The sequence below is a fragment of the Vicugna pacos genome, chromosome 9 (assembly GCF_048564905.1).
Source record: "Vicugna pacos chromosome 9, VicPac4, whole genome shotgun sequence".
Taxonomy (NCBI): Eukaryota; Metazoa; Chordata; class Mammalia; order Artiodactyla; family Camelidae; genus Vicugna; species Vicugna pacos.
Window position 1 is genome coordinate 54,364,221 of NC_132995.1, and position 20,651 is coordinate 54,384,871.

Sequence of the window (20,651 nt, forward strand, 5' to 3'; positions counted from 1 at the left end):
AGAAAGTGAACATGAATGGGTTATCAGAGCTCTCCTGTCTCTCCCTCCTCCATATCCTCTCCTTTTCCTCTTTAATTAGTTATCCCAGGAGTCAGGGGTCAAAGGAGAGGGGATGTCATCAGAGCTGTGCTGAAAGCAGCCACCATGGAGGAGAGGTCTCCTTTCTCTGGTCCCCTCTGTCCCAATTGACCATTCAGCTCCTGATCTTCAGGGTCTGCAGACTGTGGAGGCATAAGGATTTTGGGGGGGCAGAACGAGTAGATGACGCTGGCCTCTTACCGACTTTCCATGCAGTGCAGAACCATCGGAGCTTGGCAAGGCTGCTCGCCAGAACATGGTGAGGAGGGAGGCTGCCTCCTCCAGCCGGTGATGCAGGGCATTGGTGCTGCTCTGAAGCTCCTGGATGCCTTTGCTGCCCATCGCCTGGGAAAAGGGGGAGGTAGCCATGGACATCCCTGGGGCTGAGCAATCACTTTTTTTTCCTGTGAGCACAGGCCCCAGCTTCCTTTGTGAGTGAGGCACAGACAGGGACCTGCTTGAACCTGTGAAACCCTTTTCTAACCCTGAATCTCAGGATCTCTGACCTCAGCAGGGCCCTCCCACTTGCAAGAATTCATTTGATTCCAGCCTTCCCCATACTCTTCAGCTCCTAGTCCTGCACATGCTCTGGAGTTTAAGGTCCCTAATTTTTGCACTGTGCCCTGCCCTAATTCACACCTCATGCTACAAATGGGCTGAACCATTTGTAGCTCAAAGGATTGAGGTGCTGCTCCCTTTACCTGACATGCCCTCTTCCCCGGAGAACGTACACATCCTCTGTGGCATCCCCTGTGCCAGTAACACCCAATTCTGGGTTCATGCCCTCACACCCAGAGTGCAGCTTCTAACATTGTGCCTGGAGCCCCTTGTTATGCTTATGTAGTCAGGTGTGGGGCTCCCTCCCTAGTGAGGGGGCTCCTGGGCACAGGCCTCTCCCTGAGCATCCATGCGTCTCCAGTGGCTCAGACAGCACCGCAGCTGGGGGTGCCTGGTCTCTCCTGGTGAAGGGCTCTGAGATCTGCTTTCTGCCCTCCTCCCCGGCTCAGTCTGAACCAGGAAATTCCATGGCTGCCATGTTCCTCACTCCTTCCGCACATTTAGCCCATATCGACGCAAATTTTCAATTTCTAGCAAACTGATTAAGTGATTTTCTTCTGCCCAAGGATGGCCATGTGCCAGCATGACTTTAGCAGATAATAAGCTACCAAAGGGTGCTCAGTACAGTCCCATGTGTATGTCAACACTTTAAAAATGCTCTACTGATGAGGACGGCAGTGCTGCACAGGCTTTTCTATGGTTCTGAGTGGAAATGCCAAGTCAGCTACATCTGGAACAGAGCAGAGCTTATCGTGAAATTAGCAGATGAAGACAAAAGGCCCAACTGGGTGTAAATGGAACATATATCCTCAGCTGTTGGGAGATGTGAAGCATGGGGAAAAAAATAGCAGAAGGAGCTAAAATCAGAAGAAGGAAGGGCATACGGAAAATATGCAAGAAAGAGGTCTGTAATGGAACGATGTAATTACCTCTGTGCCCGGAGCTTCAAGGCCAGGGAGGTTGCAGGCTGATCTCGTGAGAGATGCTATCTTCTTGACCAGCAGTCTGCCCTCCCCGATCTGCTGTCTTAGGACGCTGTAGTCATCAATGTGGCCATGACGTGGCGGCCATGCTTATTGGCAAAGGAGCCGTCAGTAGCATCACCCTCCAACTTGGGAGGGGTCTTTATTCCAGGAGAAGCATCCGAACCCAGCTCTGAACAATCAAACCACAACAGCACAAAAGCACTGTTATTCATAATCATTCCTTAGTTCAATACAAAAGAGAAGTCAAATAATGAAAGGGGGCAGAAATAAGACAGTCTTGGAAAGTACAAGCATGGTGTGAAATCCTTATATATTCTGGGTTCTACATTTTTATAATCTTTCTTATATCCTCTCATAATGATAAAATCGCCAGGAGGCAAATTTTATCCTTATTGACAAATGAAATATTCAGGACATATATTATACACACAAATTTTTAACTACGGGGTTGAGAAGACACAGATAAGGAAATGAAGCTGGACCCAGAGAACACTTTCAAAAATTGGGTGACTGCAGTGAGGCAACAGCAGAGCAATCGGAAAACAGCACGAGGAAGAAAGGCAGCACAGAAGGTGCAATGAGCAGGGCTAAAGGCCTTGGGACATGCAGAGAAAAATCTCTAAATTTAGATAATGCGTATACAGAGAAACAAAGGTTACTCGCACTAATAATTTTCCATCGTCAGTCCCTGAGTCCTGTAGTTGCCTTATTTACCATTTGTCCTATTAAAAGTTGTGGTCTCAGAGCCAGGAGCAGCGGAAGAAGAGCTGGGGAAGACCACAGCTGGAGAATTCATGCCCACGTCCCGAACTGGAGGGGAGGCAACTGAATCTAGGGAGTCAAGGTAACCACAACTTTAGGAACCCTGGGAACACACTGCTCCCCAAGCACGTGCACAGCCTAGTCTTCACCACCAGACAGTAAGGCAAGAGGACCCCCCTCTTACATAATCATCACCCATGTACCACATTTAAAAGCAACAGTAAGCAGATCACTTAGTTTGGAACAAAAGGAGGTTCCTATAATTCACAGAGCAACTTCTAGTTTGAAAAATTACTAGATATACTTTTCTTACCCCAGTTTTTGAATATAATTTTGTACGCAGTGTCCAGTGCAGCGCTTTGAAACTAAATATAAATATGCATAAATATATGCAGTATATATGGTAAAAATATTTGATCAAAGAATGAATGGATTTATGGGCCATTAAACTCAGCACTCTAACCACCATTGTGATGAGTGGGGACTGGGAAATATGCAGTGGTGTGAGAAGAACAGGCGACAGAAGCCTTGGTGAGTTAGAGACGCCCTCTTGGAGGCCAGGCAGCAATCCTGCAGGGGAGGAATTGGGAAATATCACAAAGAGACAGGAATGATTCTGCTCAGGCAAATGTGGCCTAGAGCCTGCTTTCTGGCTCAGGCCTCTGCACTGGACAAGGAGGAGGAGGAGTGACTGAGCCAGCAGGGCAGAGTCCTGGCTCAAGTGGTGGGGAGGCAGTGAGTGGGGAAAGCCTTGTTAAAGGGATGAAAGGGAGACACAACTGAGCATGACAGCCGCACGGCAGCCCGAGTATGTGAGGCATCCACCTAATTTTAACCAGAAATTTTTTATGTGCCAGGCATTTTGCTTGGTGGTCCACGTACGCTTTCTTATTTAACGGCCACAGCAACATGATTGGGGGAAATCACCTTCATTGGACAGATAAGGTCATTGATACATGAATCTCGCAGAACCAGGAAAAAAAAAAAAACGGGTAAACCAGGCATGAAAGTGTAAAAGCTCATCTTTAGATAATCCAGAGCAGAATGGTTCCCATTTAGAATAAAATTGAGGACATGTCCATAGTGGTGAGTGGAGATGGTGAATTAAATGGTCTATCAAAAGGAAAAAAGAAGAGGAAGTAGAAATGAATGTGTCAATATTCATTGGGGCGGTATTGACACTCATATTAAAACCAGAGGACATGAGACTGATTGATGAATGATACTGAGAAGAGCGGGAGAGAACTGTGTAAACATTTGTATCTGGAGAGGCAAGCCGGGGACAGGGCAGCAGAAGTGGGTGACTATACCTGGAACAGCACCACCACCTCCCACTGCCTTCCTACAGCCAGGGTTTCCTCAGGGACAGGAACGTTTTGCCACATGGCTGAGTTCCCCTCATGTTAGGCAGAGGAAGCCAGGCCAGAGAGTCTGGGAAGGCCAGTAATACCAAGACACGGCATGGTGAGGCAGAGGGAGCACAGACTGGAAACCACAAGTTCTGCTTTGAGTCCTGGGTTGGTCTCTCAACTCCTGTCAACCTTAACATGTCAGCTAATGTCTCAGTGCCTGAGTTTTCTCATGTGAAATACAGAGACAGTAAAACCTACCCTACCTGTGATGAAATGATTTGAAAAATTATTTGAAAGCATGTAAAATTTAAAGCACTCCACAAATACAAGGAATAGACATTAACATACGTAGCTGTTAATTCTTAAGCATTTCTTATTATGCCAGGCACTTGTACATTATTTCATTTAATGCCCCACATAGCCATGCACAGTATATATTAATATAATCTTCATTTAAAGATGAGGAAGCTAAGGCTTAAATAGCCTGAGGAGTTTAAATTCCAGGCAAACACCTATAAATCGCAAACTCAGAATCTGGAGCCAGATCTTACCCTAAATCCCACTCTCTCACTCGGGCACTGTATTGAAGCATCTCTGATTTCACCCCGACCTTAAGGAGCATGGAAGAGGCAAGATTGTGCCTTCCACCACAGACATCCCGGGGACCTCCCCACTGGCTGAGGGCTTCCTGATCCCCTTTTCCTTCCTACCTTGGAAGAGCGGCTGCTTGCTTCCAGGGTCAGGGCTGACAGGGAAGAAGGGGCTGAGGCCGGCTTTGCTGGCACCTCCATCCAACTGCTGCTCGAGCTGCACTCGCAGACAGTTGTTCACCTGAATGCTCTGCTCCAGCTGCCCTCTCAAAGCTCGGATCTCTGCCACCAGGTGGCTCAAGTCACTGCTCAAAGGGACTTGGTGACAAGCATCCCAAGTGTAAGCTGTAAGGAGAGAGAGGAGGGCTCTGGTAGCACTGATTCAGGTATTTCCAAGCATCTGTCAGAACACTTCTCTGTGACATTCCTTCCTGCCAAGGACCACGGTGTCTCAGGGTCCCAGGCAACACACCTGTGATGGAGATGTCCCTCTTCCAGTGGGGGGCCTGGCACACACTGAGATGGCGCACACTCCAGTCTAGAGTTTCCCTGAGGCTCAAATGACCCTTGTGCACCTGGAGGGCATCTGATTGGCAGGTGAAGTCAAGCCTATTATTTTACCTCTCTATTAACCTTAGTCCTGCAGGCTAGAAACAGGGTCTTCCAAGATAGGTGTACTGAACTAGAGAAGGGAAGGTGCTGAGGGAGGAGAGTCGATGATTTCCACACTCAGGGGTCAAAGGGGAGAGGAGGAGAAAGGCCTCGGGTCTTGGGCAGCAGGTAAGAATGGGAGTGGGGTACCACAGACCAAGGATCATAACTAATTGGACTTCTCAATTTCTCCTTGTTTGTTTGTTTGTTTTTTTATCTCCACTCACCACCCGTAGTCTGTTTCTGTGTACTGGGGAAGAAGAGATTAAACAAATATTCTACAAGACCACAACTGTTCATCTAAAAACTATGAAGCCAAATGTTCTTTCAAAAGATGGAATTTGTTTGGGTTTTTAGCAAGGCAATAGGATGCAAATACCATCTAACACATGCACCCAGTTGCATCTGGGCCATAGGTCCAGAAACTAAATTTTTTTGTTTTTCCAAACACATTCATAGTCCTGTAATGAGCTATGCGAATATTCTCACTAAATGAGATAAATGAAGACTATGAATATTCTTTCATCAGTTCAGTTAGGATTTGTCACCAAATGTGTGTATTAAAAAGATTTTAATTCAGAGTTCTTATTGGGTCATAGAGTTAAGGATAGGGGATAATGGGGCTTTAGTGGTAGGAGCTTTGAGATGAATCCTGAAAGACCCATTATAAGGGAGCAAGACATGAAAGGGGAGGTAGCTGAGGATGAAGTGGTTTCCAGATACCAACCCCAAAGTTCCATGATGCTCCTCCCTTTTGTTCTTCTCTGAAATCCAAATTCTCACAAATTATTGCTTATTATTTAAAATTTTTTCATCTATTTATTCTCCTTCATCTTCTGATTACACCTTATATGAGACCCTCCACACTTAACACCCATAATATCACTACACCCATTCAAACAGGTTTCCCTGATTCTAATGCTGGACTCCCAACTCCAGTATGTGACACCAGTCTTACTATCTTAAAATTCTGTTTCCATCATGTACCCATTTTGCTTGGAAAATATACTCATTTTCCGTTGCCTACTACACAGAGTAAATTGTCATCCTACCTCGTAGGCCTTCTATATACTGGCAACTCTCCTTTCAACTAATCTGACTCCATTCTCTTGCCTTCAATACAAAACTCCCCTCTAGGCTGGTTGGTCTTCCCCCTGACCCAGCACTTCCATGACTTTGTACATAAGCTGTTCTGAAGCCTGCTGTGCTTCTTTAATTCTTCAAGTTCTCGATCAACTTCTCATCAACAAATTAGAAAACTCAGTCACATCTGATGAAGATTCAAATTTGGCTGAACAGTGAAATTATAATAAACCATAGTACTTAAGGAGCTTTTAAACATATAGTCAAAAAACAAACAAACAAACAAACAAAGAGTTGAAAAGTTCAGGGAGTCAGCATCCCATCCAAAGCAAGAACTTTTTCAACGGGATCCTTGAAAAATCATCTCTTTCTATTTAAACGGGGCTTGGATAGGAAGCCGACTGCTTCGAAACAGCCAATCCATCACTAGAAGGCTTTAGTGGGAAGGAAAGCATTAACTGTGCAGATCCCAATTCCATTGCCCTTCACCCTCTGGCCCTTGTTCAGCCCTCTGAAGGGATAACAACACATCAGCTCCTCTTCACCTGACAGTTCTTCAAATATCTGAAGCCCGTTCTCATAGTCATATGATCTTTTCCAAGCCTACAGTTTTTTAGTTTCTTCAACCAGTCTGAGATATTTGGTCCCTGTCTTCATTACATTCCCTTGTTTGTCAATGTCCCTTTTACAAGATGGCACCCCACAATCTAACAATATTTCTGACATGGTCTCTCCATGTGGACAGCACAGCTGTACCACTGTGGTCTCAGGTTAACTTGGCTTTTCTAGCAACTCTGGCCTACAACTTCCTTGTGTAAATGTGTTTCTACCTAACTCCCCCGTCCTCAAGCCCACCAGTGGCTACAGAGCAAGATCTCCCCTTCCTGTATATCTACCACCGATATTTTTAACCAAAGTCAGGAGTATTTTTAATCTTTGCTAGATTTCATCACATTGACATCAGCCCTCTGTTCTAGCCTACTTGGAGTAATTGTGTTTAGAATGCCCTCCCCATTTGAAGAAGAATGGGGAAATGTTAATAAGATTCTCAAATACTAGCAGGTAGCAAAAATCCTCACTACAAGAGTTTAAAATTTAAATCTAGGCTGAAAATATAGGTCCTGTTAGTAGTATTTCTGAAATTTTTAAAAAGTCTTTTAATTTTCTCAGTGAGGAAAGGTCAGGGTGGGACCAGGTTGCGTGGGTGGTCAGAATTCACAACATTTAAGATGTTTTCAAATGATGATACCACCAGGGCAGTTGTGTTAAAAATGAAAATCATTATATAATCTGGAGTTTGATTCGCTTATCTGAGACCATCTAGGTGGGTGAGTTTGATGCCTGTGGCCGACTTTTAAGGACATTAAGGCTGGATCTTGCTCATGTCACCAACCCCTGGGCTTTGTGTGTGAGAGCTCCCCTCCCTTCCTATTGGGAGCCTCAGTGAGTGAGGTTTTTTCTGAGACAGACCTCTGTAGGTTTCCAAGATCTCCACAACTCCCAAGGTGAAGACTTCACCAGGATCCTTAGCAAGAGCAGGCAGCTCACAGGGTGGGGAAGAGGCAGATACACATACCTTTCAGCCCCTTCCTGGAACTGCCATAAAGTGCCTCGTAGATCTGTACCTCCGACTGGAGGGACTCGAAGAGCTGCTGTTTCTCTTCACACTGTTGCTGCAAGAGGGCCAGCTTCTGCTGCAGCCTGCCAGGAGACAAGCAAGGGCCCGCTGAGCTTAGGGACCCCTTGGCCACACCAGGGCAAGAGCCTGTGAACCAACTTTTGCATCACAGAGTTTTAGCCCTAGACATCAAGTCAGAGGTCATGAAGACCATCACTTTTATTTTACAGATGTAGCAACAGAGGCTCAGAGAGGGAAAGTAACTCTGCTTGGAGTCATGCCATTAGCTGCAGGACCCAGGACATGCCATCCGGTATTCTCACTGCCCCTACAGTGCTCTTTTCACGCTGACAAGCAGTTACAGGGTCTGTGCTGGGAACTAGCGTCATGGCTGGTATAGAAGCTTCCCAGGTCACGATGAGACTCATGTCCTCAAACTAACTGGAAGCAGTAGAACGTACTTTCTCCAGTATCTAATATGCTGAAGCCGCTATAACACGGTTTTACCCTCTCAACTTTGCAATGAAAAAGGCATTCCCAGAGAAGTCCTTCCTTCTTTTCAAAGTCACCCATAAATCTGGAATAGCAGAGAGGAAATTGAGGCTTCCAAAAAGGACCATGAACTGTCTTGCCAATATCCTTTTTCCTAAATCTTAAGATGGAGCCACCTTCTTTATGAGTGGGCTTCCTCTTACTTGGAGTCTTTCTCATGGAGAGACAGTCGTTCCTCCTGGAAATGCAAGATTTCCTGCTGCTTCTCCTTCAAGTCTTCCAAAAGCTGCTGCCGTCCCACCTTTTGGTGCTCCAGCTCCATTTCCAGCTCTTGAAGCCGAGATCGAGAGGTCAGCAGAGCCTCCCTCAGGCATTCTGTTTCCTGGGAGCGCTCTGGTGAGCAGAACACAGGAACATTTATATTGTGGGGCCAGAGGTCAGCAGGAAGATGAGCCCAAGCACATCCACCCTGACAAACAGAACTAAGGTAAAAGGAAGGCCAGCATATGCTGCAGCCTGCCAGGGGAGGCGATGCGAGTGTCTACTCACTGGATCCACACACTCTGGGGAATGGGGAACCGGTATCTTTGCAATGCCCTTGACCCTCTGATTTAATATGACCTACTTTGTTTCACAGAAGACATTCTGGTTTCTAATGCTATTTTCTAAGTGCTCACATACCTTCTGTGCAATAATCTATTCTAGAGTTTTGCTAACTCAAGTTTTTAGAATATATTATTTTCATCATTTCAAAAATGGGAACATCTGTCCTTTCCTGGGCTTGCAGCCTCTCTCTGATCATCATGATTTCTCAAAGACTATCAACAGGAACTCTGAGAATAAGGTTCCAGTGCTGTCAGTCCTCTGGGGTGGAATCACCTGGGCCTGGCAGATGGTGCTCACTTACACCTTACTACCTTCTCACCTGTAAGTCTGGGCGAGTCTTTCCAGGCAGCAATGGTAGTTTAGTAGTTCTGCCTTCTCCCTTATCTATGACGTTCATTATCCTCCCAAGCAGCGACCTTTCCTCTCACACCTTATTGCTCTGAAGAGGCTAATTCAGAAATATCTCTTGATGTCTTTTTCCTTTTCCACAAGCATTCTTTCATTCTGGGCTTAATCCTCTTTGCCACTATTCTTTATCTGTTATGGTTATTTAATAAATATTTGTAAATAAAAATAATTTGTAATTAAAAATATATCGATTGCATCCAGTCAAGTAACACTATGGTCAGCTGCCTCCAGCTGCACACAGGAAGTGATGCTCACTCGTGGATGCCCACTGAATAGTGTTGGGAAAGCTCGGGAAGACATTCTGCTAACACGTCCAGAAATAATCATGAAGATTGGTGACCAAGGAGGAACCCAGAGTGTATGAATAGGGAGTTGGTGGGGAGATGGTGAGGAGATGTGGGGATAGCAGATCAGCACTGGGAGGGGCACTCAGAGCAGCAGCAAAGTCTGGAGAAACCTGAGAGGGTGTGTAGGCTCTCACGTTCCTTCCTTTTCTGGTTCCAAACCAGCTGTGATTTTCAGGCAGGTAGAACAGATACCCACAGGTATCCAGTTTGGTAGCTAATGACTGTGAATATCTGCAGGAAGCTCTGCACAGAAGTGGTGGATTTCCTAGAGCTCCTTGTCCCTGCAGCATAGGAGGCTGAGGGCCCAAGGCTGGGAACTGGCAGGAAGTAGCCCTTTCTAGACTGAGAATAGCTATGGAGGTTTTGGGCTGGTGGATCTGGGTAGCTCTGTTCTCTCCACTTTCTCTCTTGGCTGCTCCAGTGGGTGATCAGTGTGGCCAGGGAAGAAAATGGCCTGAGACTGACCACACTTTGTGGCTTTTGATCACTCACCTCTGGAAACATGACTCAGCTGAGCCTGAAGGCTTCGGTTTTCCTCCCTAAGGACTCTGTTCTCACTGTAGAGCTGAGGTGTGGACTCCAGGCCTGGACTGTAGAAGTTAGAGGTGGATCCTGTCCCGAAAAGTGCAGGCAGACAAGTTACAACTTTGGGTCACAGAAGCTCTCAAAACTGCCCGTTCTGTCCCAACCCAGCAGAAACCCCTGAGGACTGGAGTCCTGGGCCTAAAGCCTGGTGGGCCAAATGCCTGATTTTCCTGTGCCTCCTGTGGATGGGTTCTTCGCATGCATGATCCCATATCCTGGCCGTAGTTGTTCAGGAGGCTCTTTGCCCTAAATAGCTGGTGCTGGGGTGGTGGCAGGAGAAGGGTGTGTGGAACGGACAGTGTCCGAGTGTCAGCAGCCGGGGAGGAGGGTGTGTGGAGGAAGGCAGCCTTGGTAAGTGGCTGGGGCAGGACCCGGCAGACCTGGGTCTACCACTTGTCAGTCATAGGACAAGGGCCCAGAGAAGTCAGCAGGCAGCATATGAACAGATTAAGGATGGGATGAGAAGTCAGAGGATTCCTGGGATCAGACCTGGTTAGTTCTTCCATGAGGAAAGTTACTCTTTGAGCTCAGATACATCTACAAAGTGAGGAGAATAGAACTTGTCCCCTCCCCTTACTGATTGCAAAGAGCAAGTGGAGAAAAGCAAACCACCATGCTTTGAAACCTGCAAACTCCCCCTAAGGCTTGACCTTCAGAAGTTCCCTAGTTACGACCAGAAGTAGAAGACCTGAGCCTCTCCTACCGCTTCCGCGGGCAGTGGAGCTGAGCCTGTGTTCCAGCTGCTCCCTCAGGCGGTCATTAATGCAGATGGACTCCTCCAGGCGCTGGCGCAGGTTCCGGATTTCACCCAGATGCTCCTCCAGCAGGTCAGCCCCTGCAGCCATCCCACCAGGACAGCAGGAGGTGGGAGATGGAGAATCCTGGTCACTAGTGGGGCCCACTTGGGAGATGGGCTCAGCCAGTGGTCTCTCAGCAAGATCCCTAAACATCACCATCCTCTCTCACAGGCACCCATGAGCTCAGGTGACTGTTTAAACAGTAAATTGGCTTCAAAAAACTGGACAGCCTGGGGCTAGGCAAGCCCCACAGGCCCCTTCCCATGCAGGGGTACGTGTAACGGAGTTGTAAGGGTACGTGTACAGTTACTTGGTTAACTGGTAAGTGTAAGGGGTTTCACATGGTTTAGAAAAATAGCTGAAGGCTGTGGACATCAGTCTAGCACACGGAAAGGTGTGGCTGTTTCCTGAGTGCGACTTCGGGTGTTATAGAGAAGGCCTTACTCTACCCTAATACCTTTCCTCTTAGTGATTCTTGACTAAACATTCTTTAGCAAGGGACAAAGCCCTTCCTGCACCTGTAGAGAGAAGGCCTAAGGTAAAAGTTAGTACATCATGTAAACTCATCCTGTGTGGTTAGTGACTGACAGTCTGCTTCCCTTACATCACTTTGCACATGGAAGGAATAAAGGAGCCTGGGCTGATATAGGGATCTGGAGTCTGACTATAGGGGAGGAATCAACACCCGCAAGGAAGGCTAAAAGATGCAACAAAAAGCAGGGGGAAAGGTGCCAATGACACACTACATCAACTGCCTCATTTTGCTTTGAATCCAGCCTCTTTCTGAAAATTACAGCTCTTCCTGTTGGAACTGGGCTGCATCCCAGCATTCACCTGTATAGCTCCACCTCTCCAGTTAGTGTGATGTCTCTGGCCCCTGACTGGGAGAGCTAGGAGTGAGAGGGAGAGTTTAAATGGGTTTGTACACAGGATATACATATGGGGGGGGGGAGCTGTGTAGAAACAGCCTCGCTTCTGTAACAACTCCTGACTGACGGAAGAATGTTCTGTGAATGTTGGTGTCTGGCATTGTGGAAGGACGAAAAGGGAATCAGGATGGAGGGAGAGAGAAGGACATGAATGTGAGTGCACAGAGGTAGCCCCTGACTTTCCCAAACCCCTGCAGAGCACCGAGGTCCTGGGCCGGGAAGATGATGGATGTACTTAGAAAGGACTAAGTACTGATGAGGTGCTTTCATTTTATCCCCACTGTGAGCCAGGGCCTAGAGGAGAAGGGAAAGCAGCCCTGCCCAGGCAGGAAAGAAGTGGATTCTAAATGAGATTTCGTCTCAGACTGATCTGCTCGGCTTTGTGCTTTACCTGTGGGTTTGGAGTTAAGCTGGTACATGGGTGATCCTGAGGATAGATCCCCAGATATGCTCCCTTTCTGAGGCCTCATCATGTCCCACTGGCCACTACTGCCCAGGTACCCAGGCTCCGGGATTCTGCTCGGGTCTACGGTGCCCCTTGGAGGAGAGTGGGGCCCGGCACGGTTGAGGTATTGGGAAGAGCTGGCTTCTAGATGGTTGCTCTGCAGTGTGGCTGGGCAAGCAGGATGAACAGTGTTGACACCTGGGCAGAAAGAAACATGAGTGAGAAGCAGAGTATCAGAAAAGAAGCTTCGGCAAGGAAGTGTGTGATTGCTGAGAGCAGACACTAGAGTGGGCACGTGGGCTATCAGAGATCCCAGTCCACTGCGGAATACCAGTTGGATGAGGACTCGCACACTAGAGGCTCTTTCACCCCTTATATTTACTATCGTGAGACGCCAAGATGTAGAGGAAGAATAAAGGATGGGAAAGTCACCAGTGTACACAGAGGAAGAGTCCAGTGGCCCTACTCCTGGCTCCCTCTGTAGTTCCTCAGGATAGAGTCTAGGAGGTTCCAGAAGTAGAACTCATTGGCAAAGTCAGGGGTCAAAAGTGCGTTGGGGTATAGCACTGAGCACTCCTGTGAACAGGAATATTTGTTTCCCTATTATTACTTGCCTTTCCCAAAAGCTAACCAGCCAGTTTTTCCATTTCTCCATTTTTCCATTTGGGGTTTGCCAGAGAAGAAAGGGGGCGTAACTCCAGCTAGACGTGGTGGCCTCAGTTCCTGCAGACTGATGAGCTCTCTGCTGAGGCTGGGGGAGGTTCTGCTTAAGGCAAGTGGTGACTTGGATCTTATACAGCATGATTCAAGGATGCAGGATGTCATCTCTCCTGTCTGAAGGGTCTTTAAACACCCTTCCGTGGAAGGAGGTGGGACCTTTCATTTCATAGGCTGCTGCTTTCATAGATCTTTGAAATCATGGGCCTGCCCCAGCATCCCTGCTTCTGTGTGAAAAGAAGCCTGGCTTGGTGGAGGGAGGGAGAGAGGTGGACAGGGCTGTAGCTTAGGATATTCACATTCAGAAGACTGTTTTCTTCCAGGGATTATCCACATGGGCAGCGGAGTAGATGGGTAGCCCCTCTTAAGAAATAGGACTGAGGTCGTTTCCTCCAACTAAGCCAGATCCTACTGAGGGGTCAATGCAACTGGCAGTTGCCAATTTTGATCCTCATTTATAGCTATTTCTCAAACTTGGCTACATACTGGAATCACCTGAGACAATGTAAAAGCATGTATTAACGCCTGGACCTCCAGAGATTATGCTTTCACTGGGATGGGGTACAGCTTTGGCACTGGATGTTTTCAAATCAGCCCAGCTGATTCCAATAGGCAGAAAAGTTTCAGAAGTAATGTCATGGGTCTCTCATTCTCTGGTTTGCAAAATACTAGATATTTATTAGGATCATTGGAAATGAAGGCGGGGCATGAACAATGTAAGCATCTAAATTATAGTCAGGAATTAAAAAGAGATGTCACTTCCTACCTCTTTCACATCTCCTTCAACCCCGGCCGCACACAAGGCAAAGGGAGAAATCAGTAGTTGTCAAGAGTCAGCTTGCTTTCTCACCAGTTCTGTCAGTAACAGTGATCAGTATCCTCAGGTTCCAGCCTCCCCAGCCACACAATACAGCTCACACTCCTGAAACCATGCAAAGACACCAGACAGACTCTTGCACAAGTAGATTTTGGCCCCACGGTGACAGGAAGCCGCCATGCACAACTGTCCACATGGAAGCTTGGTTTAAAGCAAAGGTGGAGCACTGGTAAGTGATGGCCCTTGGAAAGGACTGTGTTTCCAGAGGCAAAAGGAAGGGCTACAACCTTTCCAATGCGGGAACCATCGGAACTCTGGTCAGTGGCACAGACTGGATATGACTCTAACCCACATCAGCAGACCCCTCTTCATGCTCAGTACTCTCCTTCCATCTTTCCTTCTTACCCAACACAAATTGACAATGTGGAAAGATGAAGGAAAAGGCGGCAAGGAAAAGAAATCTAGAGAACACTCTTGCCCTTTTGGCAGGGGACAAACTTGTTATCCGTTGATTGTTGGTTCCAGGGCTGCTGTAGTAGCAAGTTCTAGGTCAGAGAGAGCAGTACCTTCCTCTTATCTCTGAAGAGGGAGAGAAAAGACTGATACAAGTAGCCTCCAGAGTTGTTCAGCTGAGTTCCCAGCTCCATGTCTGAGCAGGATGGTAACAACAGCATTCTAAGCAGAAAAGACTAACTAGAAACAACATGGAACTGGGAGCAGAAGACCTGGGGTAGAGCCCATTTCTCCCACTTACTAGTGACCTTGAACAAGTAATCACCTCCATGAGCCTTAGTTCCCTGCTCTGGTTCTGTCACACAAGGTAAGAGCAGGTTCACATTGCTAGGTAAGCCTAGATTGCTGTACCTGTGTGACACTGAAGCAGGCCTCCTCACTGCCTGCAGAAAAGATGTTCCAACTGTCCTCAAAATGGTCTCAGTCTAGCTGGTTCTGGAAATCAAACCAGTGCCAGAGTAGACAGTGTATCTATTTGCAGGGCTGACAAATCAGCTGGTCCAAATGACTTTTGGGGCTTCATGTTCACAGGTTCTCAGCTGTGGTCTTCAGTCACTGGACACTCTCTGTGTGGTGACCCTACCATCAATCTCTGCCTCACTCAAGTTTCTTCATAGGCACAGAGTGTGGTTTTAGATTAATTTCAAACCACTCTCTGGTTTTTTAATCACTACCGGAGTGCAAATTCATAATGTGAAGCGCTTTCCTTAATTTTTAAGCTACAAGTCATCACATACAAAATTTTTTACAATGAGGCATCCAGCCCATATGTACAAGAAACCTTTCTCTAAAAGGTGACTGCACACAGTCTATAAATTCTGTGATTTCATAATATCAACTATGTCTGAGAGTGGACAGAATTCACAATCAGACATCCCAGCCTCTGCTTCTGCTTCTAGCTGCTCCTGTGTCACCTGCACAGAAGCAGAAATGAACTTTGTGCAATGGGAAGAGGACTTTTGTCACCCCTTCAGAATCCCTCTTCCACCATCGCTCCCAACCTGATGATGTCAGGATTTGAACGTGATCAAAAGCATTTCACAGTAGGAAGATACAACAGATGTAGAAAGGATCCCATTGAATGTGGCCATCTTTTTCTGGTCACTTCATCCTGCATAGGCAAGGCACCAAATCTCTCTCCCATGCCCTTCCAGCAAACACGTCACCAGTGTGTCAGGACTTGAGCATATCTGGTGGAAGTTACCCCACACTGACAGCAGTGGGGGAACACCACTAATGAACATATATACCTCTTCACGAATAAGACATGCACACGCACGAGAAAGGTTAACAGTAAATACATTTCCAAAACCAGCAAGCACAGCTCTCCCTCAATCGACCACTGATAACATGTACCCCTAAGCTATTTTTTAAAACTGCCATCCAGCCAAAGCCATGCAGAGAAATACAGTGTAGGCCCATCAGTTGCAAGCACACAAATGCAGCAGGAAGTGCTCACTTTCTCCCAACTGCTTCTGCAGCATCTGCAGCTCCTGCTGAGCCTCGGCCAAGGAGACCATGGGTGTCTCACAGCAGCCAAGGAGGGGAGGGCCAGCAGAGCTGAAAGGCAGGAAGCTGGGTGGAGCTGAGGGCAGTGGTGCCTGGGGAAGGCTAACCAGCATGGGTATGGATTGAAAATGAAGGCCTACAAACAGAAAGTTAGGGAGAAATGAGACACATCATTAGAGAGGAAGGGAGAGAAAAGAATGGGTGAAAAATTGAGAAAGTGGAAGTATTCCTTCACCAGATGTCTGCTTGGGGAGTGTCTATCACTCGATGTTGTGATGACTGAGATGGCCAAGGGGGAGCACTGCTACCCAAGGGGCTTGCCCGGCTGACCCGCTCCTCCTACTCCCCTGCCAGGGCTCTCCTGCACACATATTCCACGCTCATCTTGAAAGCACTTCACTACAGAAAGCAAGGTGGCATTACCGTAACAGAGGCAGCCTTGAGAGCCCCATCCTAGCCATCTGGGCACGGACAAGTCAGGGTGGCTGTGCCTGAATGCTCTCAAGGGCCCCTGGCTGCTGTTCCCAGCACGTGCCAGTCCTTGCCCCTGTCACAAGACTCTCCCTACAGCTAGAACTCCTCTTCTGAAAGCAACAGGACTCACCCTGAGGAGGGCAGGACTAGACTAAGATAGTGGGGAAATTGCATTACGAATGCATGTGATTCAAGACGGATGGAAACGAACTTCAGAATCACAAATCAATGTGTTCATCTACCAAAGGAAAAAGAAAGGTCTTGGCAAAGTGACTGACCCAATGGATTACAAATCTGTCTGGGCATTCAAATAACTTACAGAAAATTCTTAATATATGCAGATTCTCCGGGTCCTAATGCAGACCTACTCAATCATAAACTCTGAGAGCAGGGCTTGGAAATTTGATGAACAATATTCTTCACAGGTGATCATTATGCAGCCCATCTATAGACAGGCTTTCAGGAACCCTGGGAAGTTCTGATGTCTGAATCTGTCTACTCTTTCCTAAAAACCGTTGCAGGGCAGGTAGCAGAGGGAGGGAGGGAGCAGAAACCAAGACAGACCTGTGGAGTCTGTCTCACTTGGAAAACAAGTGAGATTATATTCTGAAAAATAATCCTTGCCCCAGGATGCTGACCCGGTATCAGAGCCGTACTGCAAAGACTGAATTACCAAGTGAAACAGCCCAGGCATCTTTCAGGGAGGCATTCTGATTTTAGAACTCTTGACTCTCTGCTCTTTTGGACCCCAGACATTTACACAGGTGTCTACAGTGCTAGACAAATAGCCTTCCCCCATGATTTCCTACTGCAGCTGCTGCCCACTCTGGCCCGGAAACTTTGAGCCCAGGCTCAGGAAGAGTTGGACATGTTCTTTTTCTTAAGATTTTGGTTGACTTGTCTACAAGAGAGACGAGGGCATCATAAAGAAAGTACTACTCTTCTGGGGGCACTGTACGAGTCTGTACAAGTCTGTACGAGTCTGACCTCACCACAACCACACTGGCGAGCCTGCCTGTCTTGCTGGGGAGCAAGAGGTGAGGCCAAGGCCTTTTCCCTGCCGTCACTGCTGTGGAGCTGTGGTTGGACAGTGCACCCCTGGCAACTAAGCTGAGGCAGATAAGTGAAATGTACCCCTCTAACTGGTCCAGGATACACAGCGTGTACATATCAAGGACTGCAAACCCATTGCTAAACCCATGAATGATAAAATAATAGGAACAGTATCTTGTCTGAAGATACTGAAGCATCTCCAGCTATGAAGCAGCCCCACCTGCCACAGAGAGGCCTCTGCAGATAAAATGGGCAACACGTGTAGGCAAGCAACAGTTGTGAATTTCTTTTTGTTCATTGGCTACAGTAATCCTGGGAGAAACATTTTGCCTCTTTGCTCCCCAGAGTGAAAGGAGAAAATGAAGTGAAGATGCTTATTTTAAAATGACTAGCCAACTACTGATCAAAATTGGTATGCAGATCGAAGTCTGCTGTGGATTACATATTCTTCTAAAATATTTGAAACAAAGAGTAATCAGACACAATTAGAGATTCAGGTGGTCTCCTGTTTTTGTCCAGGATCTGATGCATATAAGCCCCAAATGATGCTGTTTTTTGTCCCTGAAGAAAAGTCAAACAGGCACCTGGGGGAGGAAATGAAGCCCCTGCCCCATTGGCTGTTGCATACCTGGATGGGCCTGGCTGGCCTCCTGGGGGGGTTTCTGGGGAGCTGGCAAGCTGATGGGATTGCTGCTGGGTTCGGCCTTAACCCCCTGAGATGCACTGGTTGCTGATGGTTTAGAAGACAGTACAGCAGAATGACTTGAATGATGGATGGAATCTACAAAACCCACGAATGAAAGAATATGTTTGGTGTTCTACAAAGAACTGGAATCTGGCCTTATATTTAACCAGGGGTACCTGGGCAGAGCCTTGCTTTCAGGGAAAGCACCAAGCACAAGCACAAGCACTGTGAGCAGGGTTCATCCCTTGCTTGCACAGAGGAAAGCCACCTTAGAGGAGATAGTGGGGCTCAGAGGCTGATACCATGAAAATGGCACCTCCAAAAAAACCAGGCAGGTCCAGCAGCATCTGTGGATACCCACAGATACTCAGGGGTTCAGGAGCTGCAGCGAGCGGGAGGGATAACATACTCCATCTCAAGGAAGGAGGTCAGTCAGATGATTGTGTGCTCATGAGGCAGTGGGGAAGGAAGGTCTCTGTGATGTTCTCACTCTCCCCACTGTGGCTCCCCTGGGTGCAACGGCATACACGTGCTAGTGGAGACCCAGTGACCGGGGTAACTTGTAGAGTCAGGAGCAAAGCAAAGATCCTGACCCAGTGGGGCCTGTGCTTGGCACGGCTCAGCCTGATACACACTAAGGTGCATCTACAAGGCCTGGATGTGGAGGTCTCCTCTCAGCCTACATAAAGGTGGTGCCACTCAGAAAGTGGAGGCTACCTGAGTGACCAGGTGAAGCTTGCTTCTCTTCATAGTGTGTATACTCGCTGGCTATGTCCATGTCAGAGCAAGCTTCCAGCTCATCAGACAGGAAGGAGGAGCTGCTGGGAGAGCGGTGGGAGTCAGACAAGGCGCGGCTGCTGGAGGGCGTTAGGGACCGGGCATCTAGCTTGGCCTGCAGGACTTCAATCACTTTCTCCTTCTCCTGTAGCTCCCTGCTGAGCCTAGTGAGGTGAAGGAGGACAACAGGTGAAACCAAAGTCACTGGACCAGCTAGTCCTGAATAGGGCACTTGGGAAAAGCCACCTAAGTCAAGAGACCATTCCTGCAGAGTAAATGAAATAACCCATCTCTGACAGGGAGCGGAGAGTGCACCGGCCACACGATACACTGAGGACTAGCGGAGCTCAGCCAGCCCTCTAAGGCACTGCTCCTAAAAGTGTGGGCCCCAGTACAGCTGGTGTCTGAGAATTGTTGGTTCCCAGTCCCCAACAAGGTAAGTACAGAAATGGAAGGTAAGCACTGAGAAGTACATAGCAGTGTGGCATTCCCACAATATCCAAGAACACGATACGTAGAATCATCTGGTTGATTGAGGTACAGACCATGTGTGTGTCTGTGATGGATCAGAAATGAAAACAAAAACAAAACACTCCGTCCTTTACTGCAGATATTTTGAGAAGCACTAGGTGGTCTAAAGCACGCTCATGACAGAGGGGCTTGAACTAGTGACCACAAAGGATTATAAGCCCGTATTTTATTGCACGTTATAAGATGATATGCAGTGACTCACTGAAAACTGGCTGCTAAGGCATGGTAGCCTCCTGGGATCTGCAACGTGTAGGCCTTTTTCACTAGGAACTGTAATATGATTATTTTTTTTTCCCAAGGAAATTGGGAGGCCATTAACTAGCTGCCAACTCAAGTGGAGGTAAGTCAACTTGGCAAAAAGAGCACCCTCGGTCCTTGAACACACAGGGAGGAAACAGAGGAGATCCTTGGGGGTGTCAAGGACCCTTGAAAGCTGGTTTGTTTACTAGACTGACCCTAGGTTACTGAGCCTGGAGAATAAATATACACACAGAAATCAACAGAATTGTATCAAAAGAGAGTAAAGAATTAGGCTAAAAGACAACAGTAAGGTGTTCCACGAATAAATGAATTCATTACAATCAGTATTCGTTTTTGCCCCCTGATTTGTGAAGTTGCATTCACCCTTCCCCCTTGGACCTTGTTCCTGAGTCCTTTACCAGATCCTATTTGAATTACCTCAGGGCCAGTGGCTCAAGTGCAGCTTGCTCTTTCTCACATTTATGATCCTCTGCAAAACAAATTGAGAAAGAAACAGTAAGACATTAAACAGGTGTCCCTTCACACACTGTAAGTGTAGGAGCCTGTTTGGGTGTAGAATAGTGACTGCTCTTTGTGGGTCCAGGATATGTAGGAGAATTACTCTGGGAGACCTCAGATTGCATCTCTAGAGACATACAAACTCTCCTGAGCTCACCAGGCAGACCCTCCCTGACCTGGCGATCACCATCACGACTTCCTCTGCCCTAAATCAATGCAAAAGAATAGTTTAAAAGGTACTTGGCCAGCTTCCCTCCGGAACATCCCAGGGTCCAAGCCTGCCACAGACTGCCTCCCAGATGTATGGCTCTGTGTCCCATCGTGGCTTTCAGGTAGAACCCACTCTTACTCTGAAGAGATGACAAACAGCCCTGTCCCACCTCTGCACCTGCCACCAGGACGTGGGATGGTTGGTCCCCAAGACTGATCCTGCTCTGTTCCCTCAGGTGCTCTCAGGAAATTCTAAGTAAAAGACTTCAATAACTACCAATATTCCTAGCCCTTGTGCTATGGCATTCAGTGCCCAAAC

At 47.4% G+C, this 20,651-nt stretch overlaps 2 protein-coding genes across 2 annotated transcripts in view; one reads left to right on the top strand and one right to left on the bottom strand.

The window, feature by feature from the left end:
- The window catches only part of NBPF7 (Putative neuroblastoma breakpoint family member 7), a 105,898-nt gene that overhangs the window by 20,649 nt on the left and 64,598 nt on the right, over window positions 1-20,651 (top strand). The gene's annotated exons all lie outside the window — the stretch shown is intronic.
- The window catches only part of LOC140698229 (myomegalin-like), a 31,028-nt gene that overhangs the window by 3,897 nt on the left and 6,480 nt on the right, over window positions 1-20,651 (bottom strand). The window contains 14 exon segments of the mRNA XM_072967880.1: window positions 280-423; window positions 1,566-1,693; window positions 1,696-1,791; window positions 2,337-2,453; window positions 4,447-4,671; window positions 7,637-7,761; window positions 8,374-8,563; window positions 10,024-10,143; window positions 10,820-10,951; window positions 12,234-12,485; window positions 15,794-15,979; window positions 17,999-18,151; window positions 18,773-18,996; window positions 20,042-20,093. Of these exon segments, the coding sequence (XP_072823981.1) occupies window positions 280-423; window positions 1,566-1,693; window positions 1,696-1,791; window positions 2,337-2,453; window positions 4,447-4,671; window positions 7,637-7,761; window positions 8,374-8,563; window positions 10,024-10,143; window positions 10,820-10,951; window positions 12,234-12,485; window positions 15,794-15,979; window positions 17,999-18,151; window positions 18,773-18,996; window positions 20,042-20,093 (2,144 nt within the window).